The following is a 25,104-nucleotide window of genomic DNA, read 5'->3' on the forward strand; positions in this document are numbered from 1 at the left end:
TCAGGGCTTGGCTTTGTGAATTGTGGGTGGGAGAGGTGGGGGTCCGGAAACACAGCGGGAACAAGCCAAGGGCTGCCTGAGGACTTTGTGGGAAGGCCCCCGAGGAAGGTACAGACCAGGATCCAGGGGGAGTCAGGCCCAAGGCCCAGAGGGATGGGAGGAAATGATGGAAGCATGTGAGGGCAGGAAGTGGACAAAGCTGAGTGCTCACTAAGGGCCCCATTGCAAGGAACTTGAGTAGATAAGGGAGTTGGGTAGATTCTCATACTGTTTATATCCAGGGGATTGGGAGGGGGAGGGGGAGGGTTCCCTGGGAGGGGGAGGGGGAGAGTTATTCTGGTTGCTTGGAGGCCAGGAGAGGCTTCACAGGGAGGAAAGACCTGATGTCTGCAGTGTGTGTGGCACCAGCCTTGGGACCCCTGCCCCTTCCTAACTCTTTCACTGTCCTTCAGGCCTCGGCAGCCTCCTGATAGTTCTGGCTCCTCTTCTTCCAGGCAGCCCCAGAGGGAGTGAGGCCTGGCCCCTTCTCTGGGACCTCCAAGCACCTTCCACCCCTGCAGGGAGAAGCTGATGGCCTCCTGTGCCAGGGGGACCGTGTAGTAGAGGTAGAATCCATGGTTGGGGTCAGGCAGACCCAGGTTCCAGCCGCAGCTTGGCCCCATCATGACTCTGTGACTTCTAGCCAGTCACTTCCTTTATTCACCCCTGTATTTGGTCCAATGTTTATGGAGCATCTTCTCTATGGAGTCTTGGTGTCAGCTATAAAATGTCAAGAACAGCATCACTCACTGTAATAGTGTAAGGACCGGAGAGACCAGGTGAGGAATGCACCCAGACTATTCTCTCACACCTCCCAGACGTCAGGGGGTCGCTGGGCCTCCTGAGGGTAGGAGGAGGGAAAGGGATGAGGGAGGGGTCTATTCTCAAAGTGATACTTCTAGGTCAGGGGACTCATGGTCTCGGGAATGTCTTCACTAAGCGCCCCGCTGGCCACAGCCCCCATCCCGGGCGGAAATCCTTGACTCTCAGGACAGACACAAATCCCTCCTGGGAGCTGTTTGTTGTTTTTAGCTGGTTTGGGGGCTCAGCTCCTGCCCAGCCCGGAGATCATTAACACTCCAGGTATGCAGCTTCCCCTGGCCTCATCCCCACCCACTGGCCCCTACGGCCTCCCTCCTCCCACTCAGGCCGTGGTTAGAAGGAGAGTCAGAATGCTAGGGGATGAGGGCAGTGATGAGTGACCCTTTCCCAAGGCCCTGGGGAGGCTGGCCTCAGTTTCAGAATGGAGCTTCCCTCAGTCTCCCAGAGCTGCTGCTGCTCCTGCCATCTTACCCAGCCCCCTGGCACTTGGCCCCCAAAACAGGAAAGTCTCAGGCTCTCCCTGCAAGGCCTAACCCCCACATGCCCACGCTTCCCTGCAGTACCAGATGTCTCTCTCAGGGGCTGAGAAGTGCTCATTCTCCATGCCCGACTCCAAGCAAGTCTTCGCAGCCTTGTCTAAGGTCAGAGCCTGGCTACTTCCCAACAAGGACTTCTCAGCCCCACCCCACCCCAGTTCCCTGGGCCTTGTGGAGGGGTGGAGAGAAGGAAGGAGAGAACAAAAAGGGGAAAGAGAAGGTGGACAAATAGGCAGACGACAGAGGCACCAGACGCCCCCCTCAAAGACCCCATGCAAATCCAGTGAGGAAGTGAGGGAAGGGGTCTACCATCAGTCCCCAACCACCTAAGCTAGTTCCCCTCCTCTGCACGTGTAAGCGTGGCAGAGGAGGGGCACTACAGCAGGGCCGTCATGCACTCAGGGGTGACCTGCAGGTAGCTCAGTGTCCTTAGAGAATAGGGAGCATAGGAGGGCAGCTGCTGCAGGGCCAAAGACAGCTGGGAGCCACTGGGGGCTTTAAGTAGGGAAGTGGGTTCATCTGGCAACAGAGTGGAGTGTTCGTGGACACAGGCAAGACTGCTGGGGAGACCAGGGAAGAGGCCATGGTGGCAGTCAAGGTGAGGGAAGATGGGGCCTGGACCAGGTGGTGGGGTGGGGATGGGGACAAGTGAAGAGATTCAGGACTCTCAGCTCTTGGTGATTAATTGTGGGGAGAGTGGCAGAGAGGAGTCAAAGATGGCCCTGGGTTCCTGGCGTGGGCAGCTGAGGACATAGATGGTAGTGCCATTTCTGGGAGCTAAGGAACAGAGAAGAAAGAACAAATCTGCAGAGAAAGTGATGCATTCTGTTTTACAAGTTATTAGAGGTTCCTGTGAGATAATCCTGTGAGATAACGTCAGATGTCAGGAGACAACTGGGTGTGCCTGTCTGGGGCTCAGGAGGCAGGTCAGGATTGGATATGTAGTTGGCATCTTATCCATATATTGAGAGCACCTGGAGCTAAAGGGCAAGAGGCAACCACCCAGGGGGAGTCTGGAGCGTGAGAAGAAGACGACCTGGGATGGAACCTCGAGGAGTCCCCATCTCTGAGGCCTGGGAAGAGACAGGAGGCTGCTAAGAAGCTCAGCCACAAGAAAGTTGTTTTGGGCTGAATTGTGTCCCCCCAAATTCATTGTTGAAGTCCCAACCCCTAGTGCTTCAGTATGCAATTGTATTTGGAGGTACCATCTTTAAAGAGGTAATTAAGGTAAAATGAGGTCCTTAGGATGGGTCCTAATCCAATATGACTAGTGTCCTTATCAGAAGAGGAAATTTGGACACAGACATGCATAGAGGGAGAACACCGTGTGAACAGGAAGACGGCCATCTGCAAGCCAAGGAGAGAGGCCTCAGAAGAAACCAACTCTGCTGACACCTTGATCTCAGACTTCCAGCCTCCAGAACTGAGAAAATAAACTTCTGGTGTTTAAGCCACTCAGTCTGTGGTGCTCATCATGGCAGCCTTAGCAGACTAATACAAGAGGTAAGAGGAACATGAGGAGTGCGTGCTATCCCAGAGCACAGAAGATGAGAATGCTTCAAGTAGGAGCCTTGTCCACATACTTAATAGACACTGAGAGCTGAAGGAGGAGGAAGAGCAAGGCATGTCCCTTGGAAGGACCTGCAGAGAGAGTTCTCAGTGGAGTGTGGTCAGAACAAAAGCCGGCTCTGCATGGGTGGAGAGTTAGGACTCCCACTGACTGCCAGTGTGGATAATTCTTTAAAGAAATTTGGTTGTGAGTTGGGCAGAGAGACATGACAACGGCTGTAGCGTGACATGGGGCTGAAGGAAGGCTCTAGAAGGGAGACTCTTGGGCATGTCGAAACTCTAATGGGCAAGGGGAAGAGACTGTAAGGCGGAAAAGAGGAAGAACCACCCTGGAATGAGGTCCCCCAAGGAAGTAGGGAGAATCCTCCTTGGCCAGAAGGGGGAAGGGTCTTGGGTGGTAACAGGAGGTAGGTGGAGAGGATGTGTTGGGTGGAGGCAGTGTGGGTTTGAGGGTGGGAAGTTGAGGGGTAACAGGCTAGCTTCTTCCCTGGCCCCTCCAGATCCACTCTGCCCCTCTCTCCACCTGCTCTCCCTTCTGGGAGGCTGACTCAGATGAACTTGCCGTCTGGCTCCTGCCTTTGGGAGTCACCAGCAGGAAACGGGAGGACAGAGGAGACTGAGACGGGGGGATTTATTCCCGCTGGACTCGCCTGCAGACTGTGGGCCTCTCGCTACTGAAGGCCACAGCTCCTGTCTGGGGCCCTCTCCATCCAGTTGTCTTCTCGGGTTCTGTAACTGCTCCTGCCTTTTCAGGCTTAAGGGCCATATGGGCTCCCCATTGTTGCTAGCCTTAGGGTACTGCAACATCTCTTGTTGGTCTCCCCAGATTTGTTAATTGTTCCTTTATTCAGCTCTCCTCAAAGTGCCCCGTTTGAAGGGGCCATCTCTTTCCGCCAGGCCCCTGACTGTGAAGGTGTTCCCTTCTTAGCACTTCTTTTCTCTTTGAAGATGGAGGTAAGGTCCTCTGCTGAGGGTAAGGGGAGATGAGGTTTGGGGAGAAGGGAAACTGTTTGAGACATCTCCTTGGAGAATGGGAGTGGATTTATCAACAGAGGTGAGGCCTCAGCTGAGGCTGGGACCTCGGACTTCAAGGGGTGCCATCCACACGCTTGCCCAATGTCCTCACAGCCTCAGCTGCAAGGGCCGATGGGAAACAGGTTCAAGCAAGTTCGCCATTTTGCCAGGCAGGTGCAGCTAAGGAACAGTGGGATCAGAACGTGGATATAGAGGAAGACCGAGCGAGTGAGCGGGAAGAACGTGTGATCTGATAGGAAAGGGCATCTGAATGTGTGATTTGAGAGAAGGTGCAGTTCTGGGCTCTGATAAGCCTGGAGAGTGGGTGGTGAGGGGGAGAGGAGAGAATGAGAGGCTGAGGTGCTGGCTGGGTGGTCCATGGAGACCCGTGGGGTTTTGGGGAGACAGGAAGACCATAAGCTGGCCATAAGCTCTTTGACAAATGAGGGGACGTGACTGGGACATGCAGCCACACACTGCCCACGTACACAGCCACACACCCACACACGCCCACACAGTCACAATTGCGCACACACACCCACAGCCCTCCCAGACACTCCCAGACACCCTCACATGCACTCACCCTCACACACACCCCAGACAGCAGATGGGGCGCTCGGGTAATTGGTTAAACCTGTTCCCGATGTCTGGCTCCGCATTGGCAGCGCCTGTCTGACAGGAAAGCTGGCTGGGCCTGCACCGCTCAGCCTGCTGGCCTCCCTACCCCTCCCCCTGCGCGGCTGCCCCAGAGCAGGGGCTCCAGGAGAGGCCTGTGGGCCTGGCCTGCCTCCCTCCTGGGCAGAGCCCAGTTCACTAGGCGAGGGTTCCACGAAGCCCCTTGAGAGGCAAGCACAGCACCCATGAGGAGGAGCTGGTGTAACCAAGTGCAGAGACTCTAAGAGCACGAGCCCTGCTGCTGTAAGAGCATGAGCCCTGCTGCTGCGGAGGCCGGAGGGACTGATTCCGGAAAGTTCCATAGACAAGAGGATGTGTAGAGATCCTTCCCTGAAGGTGAAGCACATGGCTTAAGCCGAGAGAGTTAAGAACACCTCCCCGTGTTCCCTCCAGTCAGCTGTGTGCAACTTGGGGTTCTCACAGGTGTCCATCCATTCCTCAGCCCATTGGACTCTGCAGGCCCGGGAGGCCCGCGTCAGGCTCACTCAGGGAATGCCTGGCCGAGCAGCTCCTGTCCTCCCACCCTCACCCATGCAGGGCCCTGATCTCCAGGCGGGAGGAGCAGTTGGGGGAGGGAAGGGAGCATCATTCCTCGGCTCCTTCTCCCCTTCCCGGCTGCATCTGTGTCTCTTCGAGAGAGACTTTGGTTTGTTCCCTGGAGAGGGCCCAAAAACTCCCAAATTAGCAAACCTGGCAAGCCCGCAGCTCAGAAAATAGTTCATCCTGATTCCATGTTTTTCAGGCTCACAGAAGCCTTTATTAATGAAGTCACAACACCAATATTTACCGTCTGCGGGAGAGGCACAACATGGGGGATGGATGAGAGTACAGCGGGGACTCCCGCCCCGCCCCACCCTGTGCAGGCCTGGCCTAGGAAGATTGGCAGGTTTCCTTGGGGTCCTTTCCAGCACTTTATCTGGATGACAGGGAATGCTCTGCTGTGATCTTCCCGCACCCCCTTCCACAGCAAGTGAGAGAGAATCTTGAGAGGAACAGCTCACCCTCACCCGTTCCTCTGCCCTCACTGGTGCCAAAAGGATGCCTCCTCTTCTCAGCCTCACCCCACCTGTACATACATGCTCCTCAGAGGTTATCCACCTGCCTGGCAGTGAAAGAGTCCACTGTGAGGTTTAGCCTGGACTTATCCAGGTTAGGACTTGCAAGATGCAACCATCCTGGTTGATGGGTGGGGGAAGGGGGGTTGGGTTGGGACAAAGCCCTTTGGTTTCTAGCATTGACTGGACCCAAGTGGGCCGCTGACAGTCCCAGCAGAAGAACCTTCTGTGCTTGGATCCCTGCATGCACCCCAGGCACACAGGGCTGGGCCTTTGACATCTTTCCAATGACTTCAACATTGATCAAGCTCCCACGACATTCCAGGCACCAAGAACAACATAAGTGAAGGCACAGTACAGGCAAAACCCATGCTCACTGGGGGACAGGGCTGACATGGAGAAACTGAAGCAGAGGGCACCAGGAGAGAGGTAGGTGAGGTGAAGGGTAGGAAAGAACGGGAGGCCGAGTAGGGGGCTTAGGAAGGGGGTGACACTGTCCTATTTGGGCTCGAGGAAGAGAACCCTAGCGGCACAATGGCGGTCCTCCTTTGAAGTGGGCCTCCTCCTTGACATCCACACAAACCTTATTATGCCTACCACTCCATCCCTCCCCTCCCAACCCCCCAGGAGCCATGAATGCTGTTTCCCAAGTAGAAGAAGCCTTGGCTGTTTGCCAAGGTGGGCAATCCTGGAGAACTGGTGGGAAGATGAGTCAGCCGTGAACGTGCTGAGTCTGAGGTGCTGAGGGGCACGGAATGCAGCAGATGGGTCTGCAGCTCAGCAGAGGTCAGCTGGAGGCGTGGACCGGGGAGCCAAAGAGAAGTCCTGGAAGTGGATGCGAGCCCCAGGCAGAGGGCACGATGAGGAGGCAGGAGGAGAAAGGACTGACCCTGGGGGGGACAGAGGCGATGAGGCATGGACGAGACTGGACAGGACTCAGAGAGGCAGGAGAAGAAGGTGTCAGAGGTACCGGAACGAAGGCAGGGAGGGGTAAGGGAGTCAAGGAGGGAATGGCCAGCAGATTGGAGTGCGGGTGAAGCCAGACGGGAGGCAGGATAGTTTGGCCACAATGAGGTGGCGGTAAATATGGTTGGTGGCAGTCATCAGCATCAGTAGAGTGGGGGGGCAGTGGCCTAAGAGCAGAGGGTTGGGGAGCACGTGGGAGTGAAGAAGAGGAGACAAGTCCAGACATTGCAAGGGAAAGGTTGTTAGGAATACAGGTTTTGCTTTTTCAGGATGAAGGAAATCTTGCTGTGTGACAAGCAGGAGAGATAAGTGGAAAAACTGAAGGGCAGGTGAGCTAAAGGGCTTAGTGGACCCTGCCTTGCTGCTTGTTCCCAGGCTGGAGGCCCCGAGTCCTTGGGGACAGGTTACAGGCTCAGCTTCCAACCCTGTCTCTGAAGCTCTAATCTGCACGGGGGGTTCTCCAGGGACATCCTGGTGGGGCCAGGACTTGGGGCTGGGACTGTCGGCCTCTGTGAATGGTGCCCCTGTACCCAGCCCCCGATACTCCCCTTTTCCTCTGGTTTCTCCTCAACTGGAGAAGCCACCAGAGTCTCTAAGCAAGGGGAAGTGTGTGCATTCTCTCTCTCCTGACCCACCTGGGCCTGATTCCCACCACTCAATAAGTTTGAAAAGACCTGAGCATAGCCTCCCTCATACACAGGATGGTCCTTCCCTATGTCTAGCCTCAGTTTCTCTTGCTGTGGAGTTGGAGCTAGAAACCAGGTCGACCACCAACAAAGGAGAGGAGTTAATGAACTGGGTCTCCAAGGCCCCACCCTAGGCTCCCAGGCCTTGAACAAGCTTGTCCTGCAAGTCCCCACTAGCCCCGAGTGCTGGAGTCTCCCACTCCAGGCTCATGGGCCCTGGGTGGGAGCTGGATTCTGTGTCACTAAGAGAGAGACCTTTATTATTCCCATGGGGAAGGAAGACACAAGGGGCTCACTAAGAACTACGGCGGGCGTCTGGAAAATAAATTAAACAGAAATGCATCAAGACAAAAAGGAGAAAGAGAAATGGAAAGGGGCTGGGATGCTGCAGTAATGGCGGCCTGCACGCAGGCAGGCTCTCCGAGGAGGAGGCCGAGCAGTCCAGGCCTCAGCCAGTCCATTTTTGTCCCTCTGCCGGTGGTGGCCCCAGGCTCCAAGCCCGGGGGGCTGTGACTTGAGGCCTCCCCGCCGCTGGCCGGGGAGTGGCCAGAGTCCAGCTGGGCCCACGGGGGGGCCTGGCCAGGAGCGAGCAGCACTCTGCCCTCAGGGGATCGTGGCTGCCCACCCTAGTCATTGGAGGTGACATCGATGTCCTCCCCATTGGCCTGCTTCGTGGCGATGCGCCACCGGTTGATGTGGTGGGAGCCCTTCTTCTTCTGCTCAGACTCAGGTCCCTCTTCCTCCAGCTTCTGCCGCTTGTACTTTGTCCTCCGGTTCTGGAACCACACCTTCACCTGGGCCAGGGAGGGAGGGGCACAGGTGAGAAACACCCAGGAGGCCCCCAGAGCAGCCCCTGGGGCCTCCGTACTCAGGCTGAGCTGGGAGCCAGATGGAGAAACTGAGGCCAGGGTCCTTCCCTCTGGCCAGGTGCTGGCTGATGGTCTGGAGCACCGCTCTTCCAGATGCAAATGAGGTGGGGCCTGGAGAGGACACCGCGGGCCAGAGAGGGGCAGTTTTCCTGGCCCTCTCAACAGAGGGAGGGGAGGGGGACGTCGAGCTGCCCACCATCCCATAGCCACAGCAAAGCAGAGGGAAGGAATCCAGGCTCCGGAGCCCGCTGACCTGGGTCTCTACTGGTTTCTAGAAATGAGATAATAATCACTCCTTCACAGGGTTGATGGGACCAGTAAATGAGAGAATGTAGGCAAAGCCATCACATGGGTCCTCATGGGCTCCCTGAGGGCCTGACGTGGGCCGCGCCCCCTGGGCCACCCTGTGCTCTTTGCAGCACAGAGAGGCAGAATAGACATGGCTACCTACCAGGAGGTGGTGTCCGCCCCAAGAGCAGGGCCCGGGACAGCCCGAGCACTCCTAGGGTCATGGACCCCACGCTCGAAGCTCTAACCTCACGCACCATCTAGGTCAGTCTGCTTCACGAGGGGACCCTGTCTTAGCAGCTCCAGGTGGAATTCCCCCCATCCCACATCAGAGACAGAGCTGGGTGGGTGGGGAGCCCTGGTCCCTTGGGTGCCAGCTCCTCAGGGTAGTCTGAAATCCACCAAGGAGGCCTTACGCTCCTTGGACAGCGGGGTGTCTGAGGCCCCACCTGGGGCAGTGCTCTGGACTTCCTGCCTCCAGAGCACTGGCCCCTGCAGCCCATCCAGATGTGAGAACAGGTCACACAAGGAACAGTTGGGAGAAATCCCAGGGGACAGAAGCAAGCTCCTCTTTAAACACAGAAAGCCCCTCTCCGTTCTGTGTCAGGCAGTGCGAGCCTGACAAGGGGAGGCTTGACAAGGGGAATCACATCCTCTGTGACTGCGGGGATGGGGTTGGAGGGAGGGGCAGGCCTATGATGCTAAGCCCATCTCCTCCAGGAAGCCTCCCCAGATTTAGTCCCATCTCTAATCATCCCTCTCTTCTCCCTCCTCCTCCAGCGTTTGTTCAGTGTCCAGGACACAGCCTTTAACATGCTCTTGTCCATGATCTGAGAGGGTCATCCTGGCTCCCCAACCAGTCTCAGTGCTTGAGGACTGTGGAGAAAGCCTCTGTCTGTCAACTCCTGACTACGCAGCTCTTTACTTGGCCTTGCAGAACCAAGCCAGACCAGACCATCCTGAGTTGGCAGGATGGGCCTAGGTGCTGATCCTTTGCTAGAAGTTCCTCCCCCTCTCTGGGGTGACCTCCCTCATCTACAGGAGAAAGGCTTTCTGGGGCCCTTGCAGCTCCAGGGCACTCCTGGGCTTTTGCTCCAGAGGGTCGCGGGGAGGTGATGCAGAGAGGGCAGGGTTTTGAGGCATGGATGGTTTCCTGGAAATGACAGCACATTTAAAAGCAAGTGGGAGCCAGCCCTGATGGCCTAGTGGTTGACGTTCGGTGCTCTCACTGCTTTGGCAGCGCGGGTTGGGTTCCCAGTTGTGGAACCACACCACCAGTCTGTCAGTTGCCATGCTGTGGCAGCAGCTCACATAGAAGAACGAGAAGGACTTACAACTAGAATATATGACTATGTAATGGGGCTTTGGGGAGGAAAACAAAAAAGCAAGTGGGTGCTGCTAGCTGCAGCTGGGGCGGTCCGTGGTGCCCGCGCAGGTGGTGAGTAGTAAGTCATGTGTGTGGAATGACGGTGAGCACCTGGGCTGGGGCAGCAGCAGTGATGGCTGAGGGGAGATCCTTGAACTCCGGGCAGGGCCAAGGGTGGTCCTCAGAAAGCCGACCCAGTGCAGCCCCTAGTCCCTGAGAATGGGCGACAAGCACAGGCCTTAGCCATAAAGCCAGGCGGTGGCAGCCAAAAGCAGCCTGGCCTCTGGGCCCAGGGAGCAGTTTCATGCCCAAGCCCCACCCTCACATTCCCAGACATTCCCCTCCGTCCTCTCCGTGGAGTCTACCCAGCCCAGGGTTTCCTGGCACCACCTGCCCTGGCCCTTGATTTCAGAGCACTAGGATGGGGATGGGGACAGCCAGGGCTCAGTGCTGTGCTGAGCAGCCAGCCAGGGATGGGAAGAGAGAGGTGCCCGGCCTCGGTGGATGGAGTAAGAAGAGGGCTTCCTTCCCTCATTTTCAGGGCAGGCTTCAGATGCCCTGGCTGGGCGCTGGGTGGCTCTCGGCACAACCGTTTGGCAGCCAGCCTGGCCCCTGCCCCCCACCCTGGAGCCCACTGCGACTGTGCCAGCCAGTGGGCGGATGAGCTCGCCCTGCCTCCTGTGCAAGGCGTGTGCGTGACTCAGGCCTGGATACGAGGCTGGGGTGGCATTCCTGAGAGCCCCAGGGGCTGGCGGAAGGCTAAGCATGGCCAACCTAGTGATAGGATGATCCGGGGCAGCCCTGGGCAGCACCAGGGACAGAGGGCCCCTTTCTGCACCTTCTCCCTCCCACGAACACTCCCAGGTCTCCTTCCAGGAAAGAGACTCTGACAATCACACTTGCCTCTAGCGGGATGGACCCAGCCTGCCCCCCTTGCCCAGCTGCACTGGCCCAAAGAAGGAAAGCTTCAGTGGTGGAACTTCAGGATATTGTTTTCAGGCCAGGGGCAGCTTCCTGGCACACAGATGAAAGGTGATTGTGAATATCTCCTCCATAAAGACAACCGGGGTCAGGGAGGCAGCTCCCTAGAAACAAGGATGTAAACCTCTCCCCAGGCAGCCTGGCTATCTTCCGGAGAACAGCCTCGGGCTGAGTGTCCAGATGCTGTTTCCAAAGATGTACTAACAGGGGAGCTATGACTTCACTGTATCATGAAGACGGCAGGATGCACGGTGTGGGCACGGTGTGCTTACCACCATGGAAAAACAAACGGTCTGCAGGAGGAAAAAAGACTAGAAGGAAATGTGCCCAAAGTATGGGTGACTTTTCTTTCTGCTTTCTGCTTTCTGACTTTTCTTTAATGCATTCCTGACAATTACTAGGTTTTTTTACTTGGAAAAAGAAAAGGAACTGGGCTCTGAGTGGAGTAGGAGGTAAGAGTGACACCCCATAACCTCTCCAACCCAACTGGGCTACGCTGGGGTCACCCCAGAGCCCCTTCTTTGGAGGACAAAGGCCCTAGAAAGGAACCCGGTCACGTAGTGTGGCCACCAGCTCTGAGGGAGCCGCTTCAGGAGGCGGCGCTGATTCTGCACCTGCCTCCCCCAGCACCCGCACAACACCCCAAAGGCACAGTTGGGATGTCGGCTGGAGGAATCCCTCGCCCATCTCTGAGCCCTCTGGGTTTGGGGAAAGGTTCCTTGTGGTCTCCCAAGTCCCCATCTCACTAAACGTCTCTAAAGCCAGATCCTTCCAAGATTCTCTGCTTTTGCCTGAATTACCCCACCTGGAATACTCTTACTTAGCCTTCAAAACCCTGCTCAGATGTTCCTAGACTGGACCTGCTCCATCACCTGTCTGTAGTTCCTTAGCACTTTTCTCTGTCTCAGTAACAGTGACCCCAGCAGTGCATTAACTGATTTGCTCGAAACTGTCTCCTCACTAGACGATGGGAACCTTGAGAACCAAAGTGATGTGTTCGTTGGCTTTGGGGCCCCAGGGGACATATTCCAGGCCTGTTCAGCCAGCTGGGCTGAGGTGATCTAGCCCTACGCTCTAGACAAGAGGTGGCTGGGCCAGACCTGGAAAACAGGAGAAAATCAATGGCAGAGGGACTGAGGTCTAATCAGAAAAGGGGTTTGGGAAGTGCTAACTGCTGGAGAGATAGGGTCTTTTTTGGCTTAGTTCAGTGGACACTTCTACAAGGGGGTCAATTCTTAATTCTCCATGTTGTAGACTGGATTAGCCATTTCTAGGGGGAAGCTGGGGGAGGGAGACCCATTGTTGAGGGAGACAAGGGTCAGCTTGAGTCAGGCAGGATGAAGAAGGTGAAACTGCTGTAGATGAATGAATGAATGAATGCATCAAGACATTAGTGGATTGACCAATGCATGCATTAAGGAATGAAGGCACGCATTATTAATGCATGAGTGAATGGACAAACGAACTAACAAACAAGCAAACTACAACTCCAGCCAATATTTCAGACTTTTCTTTTGAATAATCTGCTGTTTGAATGAACCAAGTCTGGGTCCCTTCTTTTCCACCACTTCCCAACCTTAGCCCATTCCAAATAGAAGGGTCTGTGGCTCCTGGACACTGCATACTTTCAGGTGAAAACCTGTCCTCTCCTCAAGAAGTTCAAATACCCCTCTCAAGGGGTATTTGAGTCTTATAACCCCAATACAAGAAGTTCCTCCCTATGTCCTACTGTTCTCTCTTCTGCTTTAATTTAAGCTTGTGTCCTCCTATTCTGTCATCCTCAGACACAGAGAAAGTCCTCAGACTAGATAGAAGCTTGGAGAAATCAATCTAGCCACCCCTCAGCCTGCTCGCCTCCCTGCCCTCTCCCCTGGGGATCCATTTCCTATCCTTTGATCATGTGAGCTGCTCCCATTCTCAAGGTCAAGCCCAATGCCATGCTAAGTTCAACCTTCACCCCACCAAACTGAGGTCACCTCCAACTCCCTATCAACCATAGCCCTAACTACCTAAGCCTTCTTCTCTCTTCTCTCAGACCATCCTGAATGCCTGCCCTCACTCTCAGGGAGACATCACAAGATTCACCATGCCCCTGCCCCAGCTCCTCAGAGAACCACTCCAGTCTCCCATATCTCCCCTGCCCTTTCCTGCCTCCCACTGGACTCCTGGAACTTCAGAGGTGCAGAGGTTCTTGGAGAAGAGCCAAGACTTAGAGAAGGGATTAGTCCGTCTCAGGATACACAGTGAGCTAGTAACAAAGGTCTCTTGACTTTTCCCTAAAATTCAAGTCACTTGGATATCTCCCTTTCATCCATCCCCCAAAAGGCAGAGCATTCCAGAGCAGGAAGGGACCCCAAGAAGTCTCTTTACCATGCCCCTGGGGAAAAAAAGCCCACAGGCAGGTGACCACACACTCCTGCCTCCTAAGACCTCCCTCCACACTCTCTGGCTCCAAGACGGTGGCCAGACTTGACAGCTCCTGCTCCGTCTTAATCTGCCCGCCTCAAACCCTCCCCTTCCCTCCCACCAACCTAGGATCCTATGCATCCCTGGAAGCCTTCTGCCCATGCAGGTCTCCCCCGCCCTTCCTCACCCCACAACTGTGACTTCAAGGGGACTCCAGTTGCTCATCTTGCGCATGTCCTGCAAATGTGCACACTTTGCATTTACGCCCCACCACTAAACGAGGAATCTCCAAGGCCAAGGACCACATTTCTGTACCCTTTTCCCTTATGGCTCAGCTAAACGCAAAGCCAGGGAAGGTCAAACACCTGCTGAACTGTTCAGAGCAGGAGGGGCAGCTAGAAACACTGACCAATCCATCAGCCTGGAGCAACCAAATGCTTTCTCTCACTCCTCCTAAAACTAATGTGCCCCCGTCACATACATGCACAGAATCACGCAAGCTGTGCCCCATGCTGTATGACTGCTTCCTGGCATCTGATGTGTGCATGTCATATCACCTGATCTTTGGGCACCAATCACACTAAGCCCATATGTGCCCCATATTGTGGGCACACACGTTACACATACCCATTACACACACATGCACACTTGCTCACTCACACTCGCGGCTCTGATCTGACCCAGGCCCAGGTCTGCCCCACCAGCCACCAGCTTAGACGGGCATCATGCCGCACAGACTCCAGGGCTGCCCCACAGCAGTGAGGAGCAAGTAATTAGAGCCAGAGGGAGAACCAGCCCTTGCCCAGGGCCCCTCCCTCCCCCTCCTGGATTGGCCCACAGCCATCCCAGCACAAATACCTGACTCCCAACCAAACAGCCCTGCCCCAACAAAGAAGCTCAGGTTGCCCACCTCCAACACTCCATGCTAAAGCTTTGGGCATAGAGAGACCCTGAGCTCTGGATTAAGACCCACACATTGATTTGCTTAACCCTCCCAGAAGTTTTATCCATGAACTTGTAGATAAAACTAGATCAACAATCTAGATGAAAGTGCAAGGGAAAGATAGAAAACAGAGGGACAGGGAGGGAGCAGTGACAGCAGAGAGCAAGGGAAATGACTGATACAGTTAACATATGGATGTGTGTCAAGAGAAATTTGCCCATTCACTCACTACTTGTTTATGGAACAACTACTCCTTGCTGGTCACTGAGCTGGGCCCTGGGGTACAGTGAGAAATAGGAAGGCTTGGCTTTTGCCTCCCAGAGCTGAGATGCTCAGGCCTGTTGTTCATCAGAATCACCCAGAGAACTGTTTTAAAAACTTCTCTTGGGTCCCATCCCGAACTCCTAAGAGAATCTCCTGAGTGGAGCCAGAGAATCTGTATTTTAAGATTTCTTTGAGAGATAGATACAGCAGGTCTACAGACTGACATTTGGACATGGCAGATAATTAACAGCAAAGTCCTACGCATATTATGACATGTGGAAGATATACTGTGAGCTCTGAGAACTTGGAGGGGGGATTATACAGAAACACAGAGAAGTAGAATATAGACGAGCCAGGAAGTCAGGGCTGGAAAGAACCCTGGAGTTCATTTCATTCAGTCTTACAGATACAACAACTGAGGCCTAGCAAGAAGACAAAGCCAGAGCTGATGAGATGATAGATAACCATTAGCAGACATATGAATATACCCGGTCAGTTGCTAAATAGATCTATAGAGATGGAAGTTTGAGATGGATGGTGGATACACAGAAGATAAAACAGCATAGATGATAAAGAGATAATCAACAGTTGGGTAAATAGGAGTTATTGTTAGGAAGAAGAGGATTATAATTAATAGAAAATAGGAAGTATAAATTACCCAGCTTTGGGGAGGCAGTTTAAAGAGAACAGACAGAAGTACATGGCTAGATATAAAACAGCTATCTGTGCGGGACAGATTACAGAGCTCTGAGAGACAAATATAGATATCGACAGTAGAAATAGACGGTAGGGGGCTGACGTGGGTGACTGATGCTTGACAAATAGCTGATAGCTGGAAATGACAGGTAAGCTCGCCTGGTAAATACTGAAAGATAGATAGATAATTACTTAATTACACAGCCCAGGTCCAAATGATAAGGTATGAGAGGGACAGAAAGACAGCTCTGATGATGGAGACTGGATGTGGCAGAAAGAGCACTGGACTGAGAGTCAGGAAGCCCGGGTTTGGGTCTTTTGTAACACTAACTTGACATATTACTTTCAACAAAGGAAGAGAAAGACTGGGGATGAGAATTAATATTATTTGACTGCATATTAGGTGCCTTTAATCCTTAACTTATTTTCTGGATGAGAAAACCAGAGCTCAGAGAAGGTGAGTAACTCACCCAAGGTCACATAGTCAGTTAGCAGGGAGGCAAATATTAAAATTGTATTTGCCTGCTTGGGGAACTCTGCCCAGTCTGTCTCCTAGCCTCAGACCTGGGAAAGACAGCCCTCTACAAGGAGGTTTCTCAGGCTCAAACCTTCCATAGTTCTATTATTTTTTTTTTGTTCCATATGCTAAAACCAGCTCACCTATAGATGGAACAAGATTAGATATGTGTTGATGTTAGTGAAGCTGGGTACGTTATATTATTCTATCTGGTTTTGTTTTAAATATGTGTTTGAAACATCTTATATGAAAAATTTAAGAAACCATCATTACATGTACTAACTGGCATTGTTAGGAGCAAATATTGACAGGCAGCTAGATTCCGTTTGAAAGAAAGTTAATTAAAAATGCTCTCACTCAGCGAAAAAATTTGAAAGTTTAATAACAGTAACATTATTTCAACAAATGTTAATCTGTGGGTGGTGGGATTATAAACTGTTTCATTTTCTTACACATCTACAATTAAAATGTAATAACTAGTGCTTTTTAAATGAAGTTAACTATAAACACCATTCTTAAATTGACACCTTGTTTTAGACAGCAATTTTAAAACACTGTTTGCCAGGAGGGAAAAGAGTATTATTTTATTAACTTGTTTTTTTAATATATCTCTCTTTAAAATGTTTTAAAAATTAACTCCGTTGTTTTGTAAGCTTTATCTCTGCATTTAGAACAGCCCAGCTAGCAAATCTGAAAAAGCAGGGGTCCTGCAGCGGAGATGGGAGCAATGCATTGATTAAAGGGGGCATCGGACAGATAGCACGACAATAGATACCAAATGCGACTGGAGGACAAGCAGATAAGGTCGGCCGCCGGGAGCTGAGGACGCAGTTAGGGTTTGGACTCCCCCACTTGGCCCTCTTCCTATCCTCACTGCTCCTCAGGAGACCCCAGAAGCCTCTCCCACCCCACGCCTGGCGCCTTCTCACCATCTCAGAATAGGGTGGAGGGTGTTGGTGTAGCAGGGGGCGAGGCCAGCAGGAAAGGGGAGCAGATGACGCAATGCCGGCGGGGACGGAGCTGCTGGGCCGGCATGCCGACCTCTCTCATTTGCAGATCTGGGAGTTGTCTGGGAAGGAAGGGAGCAAGGTCGCCCGAGGCCCATCCAGACCCTGAATTCGCCTCCAGGGCAGCAGCCAGCCCCTCCAGCACGTCGTACTCCCGGCGGACCAAGAGCTCAGGAGGCGCTTCCAGGCAGCATTTATTTACTTACGGCAAAGCCTGTACTTACAATAAACCCAAATCTGCCTCCCTATAACTCTCATCTAGTTCTTTAAAGATTTTTTTTTCTTATCAATTACAAAAACACTACGTTGTCATTGTAATTTTACTCAGTTCAAACCCCTCCAACACCATTGGAGTTTATTCCCTCCCCAACTCAACAGTCCTTCAGGTGACTGAAGAGTCCCTGTGTACCCAGATTCCACTTTCCCACCATTCCCAGGCCCCTCGGATGCCCGCGCGCACACACCACGGTTTCAGAGCCCTGCCAGCCGGCCTGCGCAGAGATCAGTGCCACCCTCGGACCCCAAGCAGGGCTGGCCCCTCCCTGGCAAATCTCCTCCGCTTCTGATCTTTCTAGCCTGAGGACACGTGGGCCTTTCCCCCACAGCACATCCGCTGGTGGGCCGCCGAGGCCTCAGCCAGCTTTGCCCATGAACAGCAGCGAAGCTAGGGCGGGAAGGGCCTGGTCAGCCCACAAAACCGTGAGCGCCCCTGAACAGTGGCGGGAGGAGGGCTGCAGTAGTCACAGGACTGAGCCAGCTCCGGTGTCACCGGTGCGGCCCGGGAGTGACGGCGGCGTGGGGGCTCCGAGGCAACCACTGCCTCCTGATACCCTGGCACCTCCTCTGGGCTTTGGGAGCTGACTCGGGATAAAGTTTGATCCCAACCTCCTGGCGGGTCCTTAGTGCTTGATAAGGTCCTGCGGCCTCTGCGAGGCTAAACACAGTCGGAGGGAAGGGGCTCTAAAGACAGGCTTTGCGGGAACGCCGCAGGGCGGCTTTCGGAACCGGGCAGGAGAGAGCTCCGGGGAAGGCTGGGGCGAGACTCGGCCGCGCTGCACCCGCCCGCCCCCACCGCCGCCCGGGCTCCCGGGCGGAGCGCGGGCCACCGGCCGGCGGGCAGACGGGGCGATTATTACCTGCGTCTCCGAGAGGCTGAGGCTGCCGGCCAGCTGCTTCCGCTCGGCGCCCACCACGTAGTGGTTCTTCTCGAAGGCGCGCTCCAGTCGCAGCAGCTGCGAGGGCGAGAAGGCCGTGCGGATCCGCTTGGGCTTGCGCGCGAAGGGGCCGTGCAGAAGCAGCCCGTCCTGGGGCACGTCGCTCGCTGCGGCCGCGCCGCCGACGGCAACACACGCGGGTACAGACAGAGAGAAGGGGCGCCGTGAGCGCAGCCCGGCCGCCGGGCGCCCGCGGGAGCCGGCCGGGGCCGGCACTCCCGCCCCGCACGCTCACGCCCTCGAGCCTCTGCTCCCTCCCCAGTCCTTGACCCCTCCCCTACGTCTCCCCTTTCCCTTGAGCCTCCCCTTCCGTAAGGCCCCTCCCCTCCCCAATACCTCCCCACACTCGGAGAGCTACCCGGCCGGAAGCGCTGAGGCGCCGAGGTGGGCCCAGGCCTGGAGAGGCGCCGACCAGCCCAAATCCACAGTGCCTGGAGCAACCCAGGAGGCCAAGGGGTGGGAAAAGTCCCCTAGCTCTTTTTATCCCCTTGTCCCGTCATATCTTCCTCAAAGTGGACCAAGAGCAGCGACAGAGCTGGGTGTGAGGAAGGTGATAAGGGGAAGAGCAAAGCTTAGGCACCCCCTTTCTAAACACAGATTCAGGAACTAGAAGGTACCCAAGGAACTCTCCCTTCACACCTGCTTAAACCAGCCTTGCAGCTAAATGCTCAGGCTACTAGCCCTCTGAAAAGTCCTGCCAACAGGCCCAGGCTCTACCTTGCAAGTGGCACAAATAGGCTAGCGGCTAGGTCAATGTCCAGGCAGCAGCTGGAGGTCTGAGGTCAGGCTTATTCTTCCCCCTCACCACTTCTCTCCTCCCAGGCCTTCTGGTAAAACCCTCTCCCCACAGGAGACTCTTACTGCTCTCTGGTGGGAAAAGGCCTTGCTTCATCCCTGAATAGTACCGTGCTGAAGAAACACGTGTATAAATATCTAGATGTCATCTTTCCCTCTAATATATATAGATATAGATATATTGGTTTCTGCATGGGCGTGTGTAAATATATGTTCCAGCCTCCCTACTGTCTTTTTCTTCCATCTACCATACAGGATTTTCAAAGAGTATGACTGTCCCTTGGCAAATGTTGGCCATCCTGGGGACTCAGCTCCTACACGCAGGAGGGGAGGCTGACACTGGGCTGAATGAGGCTGGGGTGGTGGCGTCAGGAACTACAAAAGCGGAAACAAGCTTCCACCCACAACTCCAGTCTCAATGAAACCCCCCCAGGCCCTCACACAATCTCTGGCTTGGTTGCACATGGGAACAGACTCAAACCGGCCCTGATGTCACCCCTGGATTCTCACGCAGTGGCATATAACAGTCCACCTGACCCACCAACAGTGCAGAGCCCTAGACGGGATGTTTTGACAGAGTTAGCTGTTGAGATTGACTGATCCAATTAATTTCTTCACAAATGGCCACTGGTTTGACTCAATTTGACCCGTTTTATTCTTAAGATAATTGTTTGGATAATTCAGTTGAGATCTCCCATCTCTGGAAATATCTCTGTAAGTGAAGCAAGGGCACATAATTGAGATGCTGTTGCTAGAACTCTCCAGGTAACTGTTCATGTCCCTCTGCTGGTAGAAACTTCCTGACATTACTTTCTCCATGTCCCTGGGCTTTGGACACCTGCACAGATGAACTTTATTGCTGGGGTTTTCTGTGCAACAGGGTTGCCTAGGAATGAGGGGCTAGTGCCTGGGGGGAGATAAAGTCCCCCAACAAGAAGAAGTCATTAACTTCCAGTCACCTTATCCATTTCAAGTGGCTGGATCTGTGCTGCTACAAAAGGGAGTGGGATCACATCATAGAGAAATGGAGCGGGGACACCTTGCCCATTTGGCCTTTCAAGGTGAGGGCAGGCCCAGGGCTCTCAGGCCTAACTGAAGACTGAAGGAAGAGAAATGTAACCTGTCATGGTGGAGGGGACAGATGATCAGGAGAGGAGATGGTCAGGCAGAGAGGGGTGAGAGGGAGAGAAAGGAGGAGCCTGATCTGGGTAGGAGAAAGAAGGATTAAAGTCTCCAGTGGGGACCAGTTGACAGGCCAGAGAAAGGCAGGAGGGGTGGGTGGGAAGCAAACACTTCTTGTTGATGTTAAAATAATTTGTTTCAAAAAACAACATCATTCTGAGCCGAGGTGAAGTCCCAACAGTGGTTTCCTCTGGACAAATGAGGTGGAGAGGGAGGGAGAGAGAAAGCCTAGCTCATCCCAGAGTTCTCAGTGTTTGGTCTCAGCAGCTCGACTGGCCCAGGCTGGTCAGAAGTGAGGCGGGTGTGGTGGAGAGGCCCCATGGGTGGGAGGGAATGAGATGCGGAGGTGTGAAGGGCAGTGCAGGACTGAGAAAGCAGGACTGCGGTCTGCCTCAATGTGTGTGATTTGATAGCTGCTTTGTAATTCTGTGGTGTGTGTCAGTCACTTGTGTGGTGGAGTTCTCTGTGTTTGTTTTCATAAACCCAAAGTAGAGGATGGAAGCCACAAGCTTCTCTGTCCTTCTGACATACACATGCCCCTTTGCCTCAAGTCTGGCTATTTTAGGGGAAAGTTAGGTTGCTTAGGGTCTGCCTCACTGAGAGAATGGCCCCAGTTCATTGTAATGTCCTGTCGGGTGGATAGCGTGTGTCCTGCAGTCTATGTCCATATGCATGTGCAGAAACATCGGGGTCCTTTCTGACCCAACCACAAAGAAGCAGGGGGCAGGAAGATTATTCAAGATGCTGATAAGTGATGACAGATTTGATTCCAAAAGAAGCAACGTTTTTCCCTATAAGAAAGAGGATGTTTAGTACAAAACTAACCATCCCAAGAAACTGATCAATAGCTACATGTTTCTGTAAGGACAAGAGTGATGCTTTACGTGCTTATGTGCCTGGGACCCTCTCACTCTGACCTGTGGGGAGGGAAACTCAACCATCTCTACCACAGCTTCAGTTTCTGGTAACTGGCCCACAAGGGCAGAACAAGCTTGGGGCTGGGGTGCCTGTGGGGCCTGTTTAGATGCAGTCATTCTGGGCTGTGAGAGTGGGCTGTCAGTTTCAGAAAAGGACAGGTGGAAAAGTGGAAAGGGGCTGGCTTAGCCTTCCCTGGAGCTAGGAATTCAACCCCACCCCACTCCGTTTCTCTAGCCACTCCTTGAGGGCCCCTTCAAGGCAATAGCTGGGAACTAGAACTAGAGACTTCAGGAATGAGGCGGCTGGAGGTGGGAGCTAGGGATCCGAAGCATCCGGGGCTGGAGCTGCAGTCTCACCTGGAGAGACCGTGGCCGGCCAGGGGCTCTGGGCCGGATGGCAGGGCGGAGGGGCCTGGGGCTACGAGAGGGAGAGGCCGGCCAGGCAGCGGAGATAACCTCATTCTGCCTCCTCCAGCCGGAACAAAGGCGCCCTTTGAAGCACCGGCCCATTACCATCGCCGGTCCCAGAGGGCTGGGTCTCCCACGGCCCCCTCCCGACGCTGCTCCCCAGCCTGGAAAGTTCCTGTTGTCCGGGAAATAGCTCCGAAGTGCGGCCAACTCCCCTTCGCCGCCGGCTCCTCCCCTTCAGGCCTCGAAAGCCGCCTCTGGCTTCGGGGTCCCGCCACCTGGTCCCGACCATCCCGCGCTCACTTTTCGTTTTCCACCGCCTTTCTCAGCAGAGAAGCCGCTTCCCTGCGCGCCGGGACCGCGCTGCCGGAAAGCGCTGCGCACAGAGCACAGACATGTTCTTTTTCGTTCATGTAGGGTTTCGTTTCTTGCATTAAAACGGGGCTGAAATGAGCATCGCAGAGACCCGGTTCTCTAGAAAACGCGGCGCCGGAGGGCCTGGGACGGCTCGGCTCGCAACTCCGAGGCCCCGGTGGGACCGCAGGGCGCACGGCCGCCGGGAGCGCATGGATCTGCGGCGACGATGACCGGCCCCGAAGCTAAAACGTCTCAGGGTTCGAAAAGTCCTTCAGTGCCCAACAAATTTCCAAGTTCAAAAATGCGGCTACACTTGGCTCCATCTCTTCCTCCAGACACGGTTCTTGAGAGAAAAATCCAACCGTTTTTGCAACTCGACAACGTGCCCGGCGGGACTGATGGCTCTGGGAGCCGCGGCAATTTCCGAGAGGGTTTTGGGGAGGATTTATCAGGCCTCGCGCGGCTGAGGATGCTCGGAGCCGGAGCTGGATCTCTCGCGAAGCGCCCCCGGCCCTCGGCGCCCCGAGCCCACGCGGGCGAGGCCAGAGGCGGGAAAGGCGGCGCGGAGGGCGTGGGGCGCGGGGTGGGCAGCAGAGAGCGCCGCCGAGGAGGCCATCTCGGGATGAGCGGAAACCACAGGGTTTGGGACCGGCTCTACCCTCTCCTCTGAGCCTCCTAACCGCCCGTCCCTCCGCCGCCCGGTCGGAAGGTTCACCAAGAGCCGCGGTTCTCAAATCAGCCCGTGGGCACCAGGTTTCGAAACCCAGGCCGAGGACCGAGTCCATGGAGGACCGAGGTGGTTTGCTCAATTTTTAACAAAACGTCATCTTATCAGTAAACATTGAATTTAATTGACAGGTTTCTTGCCCAAAGCGGGTGACACCCTAAGCAGCTTTTTTTTTTTCACATGATTTGAGCAAATCTTTGAAATCCCCAGGAAGACGAGTCTGCCCACAAAAATTCTTGTTCAAGTAATTACATTCTCTTATTTTGTGGGATCTGCTGGTATCCACTGGCCAGATGGGACTGAGAAAATTGACAAATCGGGACCCGGGAAAGTGGCTTTCCGTGAAACAGCAAAGAAGCTATAACCAGAGCTTCAAGAGATCATTTTTCTTCTATTATCTAGATAATTGTGCCACACATCCAATTTACTTTGACTATGTAGACCCGGTTTACCGTCAGATTAGCTTCAGGAGCCTAAGCTCTAGCCGTGTCCTTTTCATTTGTTTCACTAAAAGCCGGTTACCTACCTCTGAGTCACGGAACCTCACAACGCTGAGGACCGGTCTACACGAACAAAATAAAATCCGAAACTAAAGCAATTATTGCACAAATTAAGGCCACTCTTGAAAAAAAAAAAAAGAAAGAAAAAAGAAAAAACAAACTTCAACAAATTCAAGGAAGAAAACAAACTCCAAGAAATGCAACTCTCTTTCCTTCGGGAAAGTCAGATAATTGAAACGTGTGTGTGTGTGTGTGTGTGTGTGTGTGTGTGTGTGTGTGTAAGGCCAGTGGGGGATCTTCATTAACAAACCCATTGCCCGGTGCAGACGAGGGGGCTCGGACTGCCTACGACCTTAAAAGCCCTCTGCCCCCGCCCCCTGCCTGGGAGGATTGCGGTCGGTCCCCCAGCAGCCAGGTGGGCTCCCAGAGTCGGCGAACGGCGGAGGAAGCCGATTTGCTATTGCGTGTGACTTGGGGAAGTGGGGCCGAGGTTGCTGAGAAACATACCAAGACAGCAGAGCACTCCACACTGAACATTAACTCTCCAGTTTGCCCTCCCTGCTGCCCCTTCTTCCCACAGACCCGGGGCACGCGGGGTGGACTTTCCCCAGCCCGGGCGCGCCAGCGAGGGCGGATCCCTGGGAGTTGGTGGTGAACGTGCGAGCGAAGTATGGTCCCCGGTCCAGCCAGGGCGGAGGGAGGGCCCTGGTGGGCGCTGTTCTGCGGACTGGGACTGGCTCAGCCAGGAGACATTAAGGCAGGCCGCTGGGAGGACCAGGAGAGGCTCCAAGGATGTGCCCGGGTTTGGCGTCCTGACCTTCATCGTTCCAGGGAAAGCTTGGAGGTCCCAACCTGGCGCTCTGAGAGAGAACCTGACGCGGCGGAAGCACGGATGGACCCGGCGCGGCTCTTCCCACCTTGGGAATCGGCCTCTGTGGACCCGCAAGCTTCTCGCAACAACTTCTCAACAGCCTCGCGCGCCACCCGAGCCTCCCCCGTGCCACCGCAGCGCGGGCGCCGGCCGGCCGCCTAGGCGGGCACAACGTGGGCACTCACCCTGGAAGCGGTGGCCGAAGAAGCGGTTCCGCAGGACCCAGGGGTAGAAGTGCAGAGGGTCCCGGTGCTGCGCGCCGAAGAAGGAATGCGGGGGCTGCAGCGGGGAGGCGCCCAGCTGGTGCGCCGGGTGCACGGTCAGCGCAGGGTGGTTCATGGCCTCGGGGAACACGAGCTCGGGCCCACCGTAGAGCGAGCGTCCGGCGCCCGCGGCGGCAGCTGCGGCGGCCGGGAAGCCGCTCACGAAGGCTGCCTCCGCCGCGCCGGGGTGAGGATAATTTAGTGCCGTGGGCCGGAGTGGCTCCTCTGAGGCGGCCGCCGCCAGGGGATGGGAGCCCGCGCCCCCGCCGCCAGTGCCCCCGCCGGCGCCACCGTCCTTGGCCACCAAGGACTCGATGGTAAAGCCGCGCTTGGCTGTGGGCTGGAACATGGTCGCGGTCGCCAGAGCTGAGCGAGGCAGCCGGGCTCTGGGGAGCGCTCCGCGTCCTGGCGCCGCCGCCGTGCGGGGTGTGCACCCAGCCAGGCACATGCACACACACTAGCGCCCCTCACCTCCCCCGCCCGCCCGCCCGCGCTCAGCCCCTGCCGGCAAGCCTGGCGCGGAGCGGCGAGGGGCTTGCGAGCGAGCGAACGCGGAGTCCGGCCACCGCGCGCAGCTAGGCACGCCGGCCTCTGCGGCCGAGCGGGCAGCTCCCGGCGCGGGCACGGGCGCGGGTTCTGTGCGATGCTGCGAGCTACCTCTACGGCCTGGGGGCTGAGCCCGGCCGCTTCCCTTTCGAGTCCAGCCGGGACCGACCCCCGCCCCCGGTCCTCCCAGCACTGCCCAGCCCGACCCCGGCCGCCTCGCCGTGCGGCGAGAGTTAGCGGGCACCTGCCCCGCGCTCGCCCATTGGCCGCCGCTCACCTGCCCCAAGGTGGGGGGCGGGGCGGGGCGGGGCGAGGGACGGCGGGTGGGGAAGGAGCCAGCAGTCGGAGGCAAAAGCCGGACTGGAGCCTTTGCAGGGCGATCTAGGCCTCCTCCTCCCCTCGCCACTGGCATCTCGTCTCCTCTCCGCCCTTTAGCTGAGTCTGGCGGCCGCCGCAACCGTCCTCGACCTCCGTGGGAGCCGAAGAAGGCGTCCGAGGGGCCTGGGGCTTGGGAGAAACTCCAACCCCACTCCTCGGTGTGTAACTCAGTTGAACCCTCTCCAGTTGGTACCGGGATGTCGTTTCAGTTCTCAGACAACTTGGATCCGAGTGGAGGGTGGGTGTT

General features: G+C 55.4%; 1 protein-coding gene across 2 annotated transcripts; it reads right to left on the reverse strand.

Annotated features, from left to right (window-relative positions):
• Positions 1–7,603: 7,603 nt before the first annotated feature.
• On the reverse strand, positions 7,604–24,381 carry EMX1 (empty spiracles homeobox 1). Of its 2 annotated transcripts, none has more exons than XM_004435541.3 (3): positions 23,856–24,381; positions 17,836–18,020; positions 7,604–8,156 (listed from the first exon to the last, which is right to left on the reverse strand). In XM_004435541.3, the coding sequence occupies exons 1-3, from the start codon at positions 24,379–24,381 to the stop codon at positions 7,989–7,991; spliced, it is 879 nt and encodes a 292-aa protein (XP_004435598.1). In that variant the 3' UTR covers positions 7,604–7,988. The 2 variants fall into 2 exon arrangements, with proteins under 2 accessions (XP_004435598.1, XP_087292706.1); XM_087436580.1 differs by having other exon boundaries at positions 17,836–18,016; positions 23,852–24,320.
• Positions 24,382–25,104: the final 723 nt, after the last annotated feature.

This window comes from Ceratotherium simum, chromosome 11 (assembly GCF_057802395.1).
Source record: "Ceratotherium simum simum isolate JZ-2026a chromosome 11, ASM5780239v1, whole genome shotgun sequence".
NCBI lineage: Eukaryota > Metazoa > Chordata > Mammalia > Perissodactyla > Rhinocerotidae > Ceratotherium > Ceratotherium simum.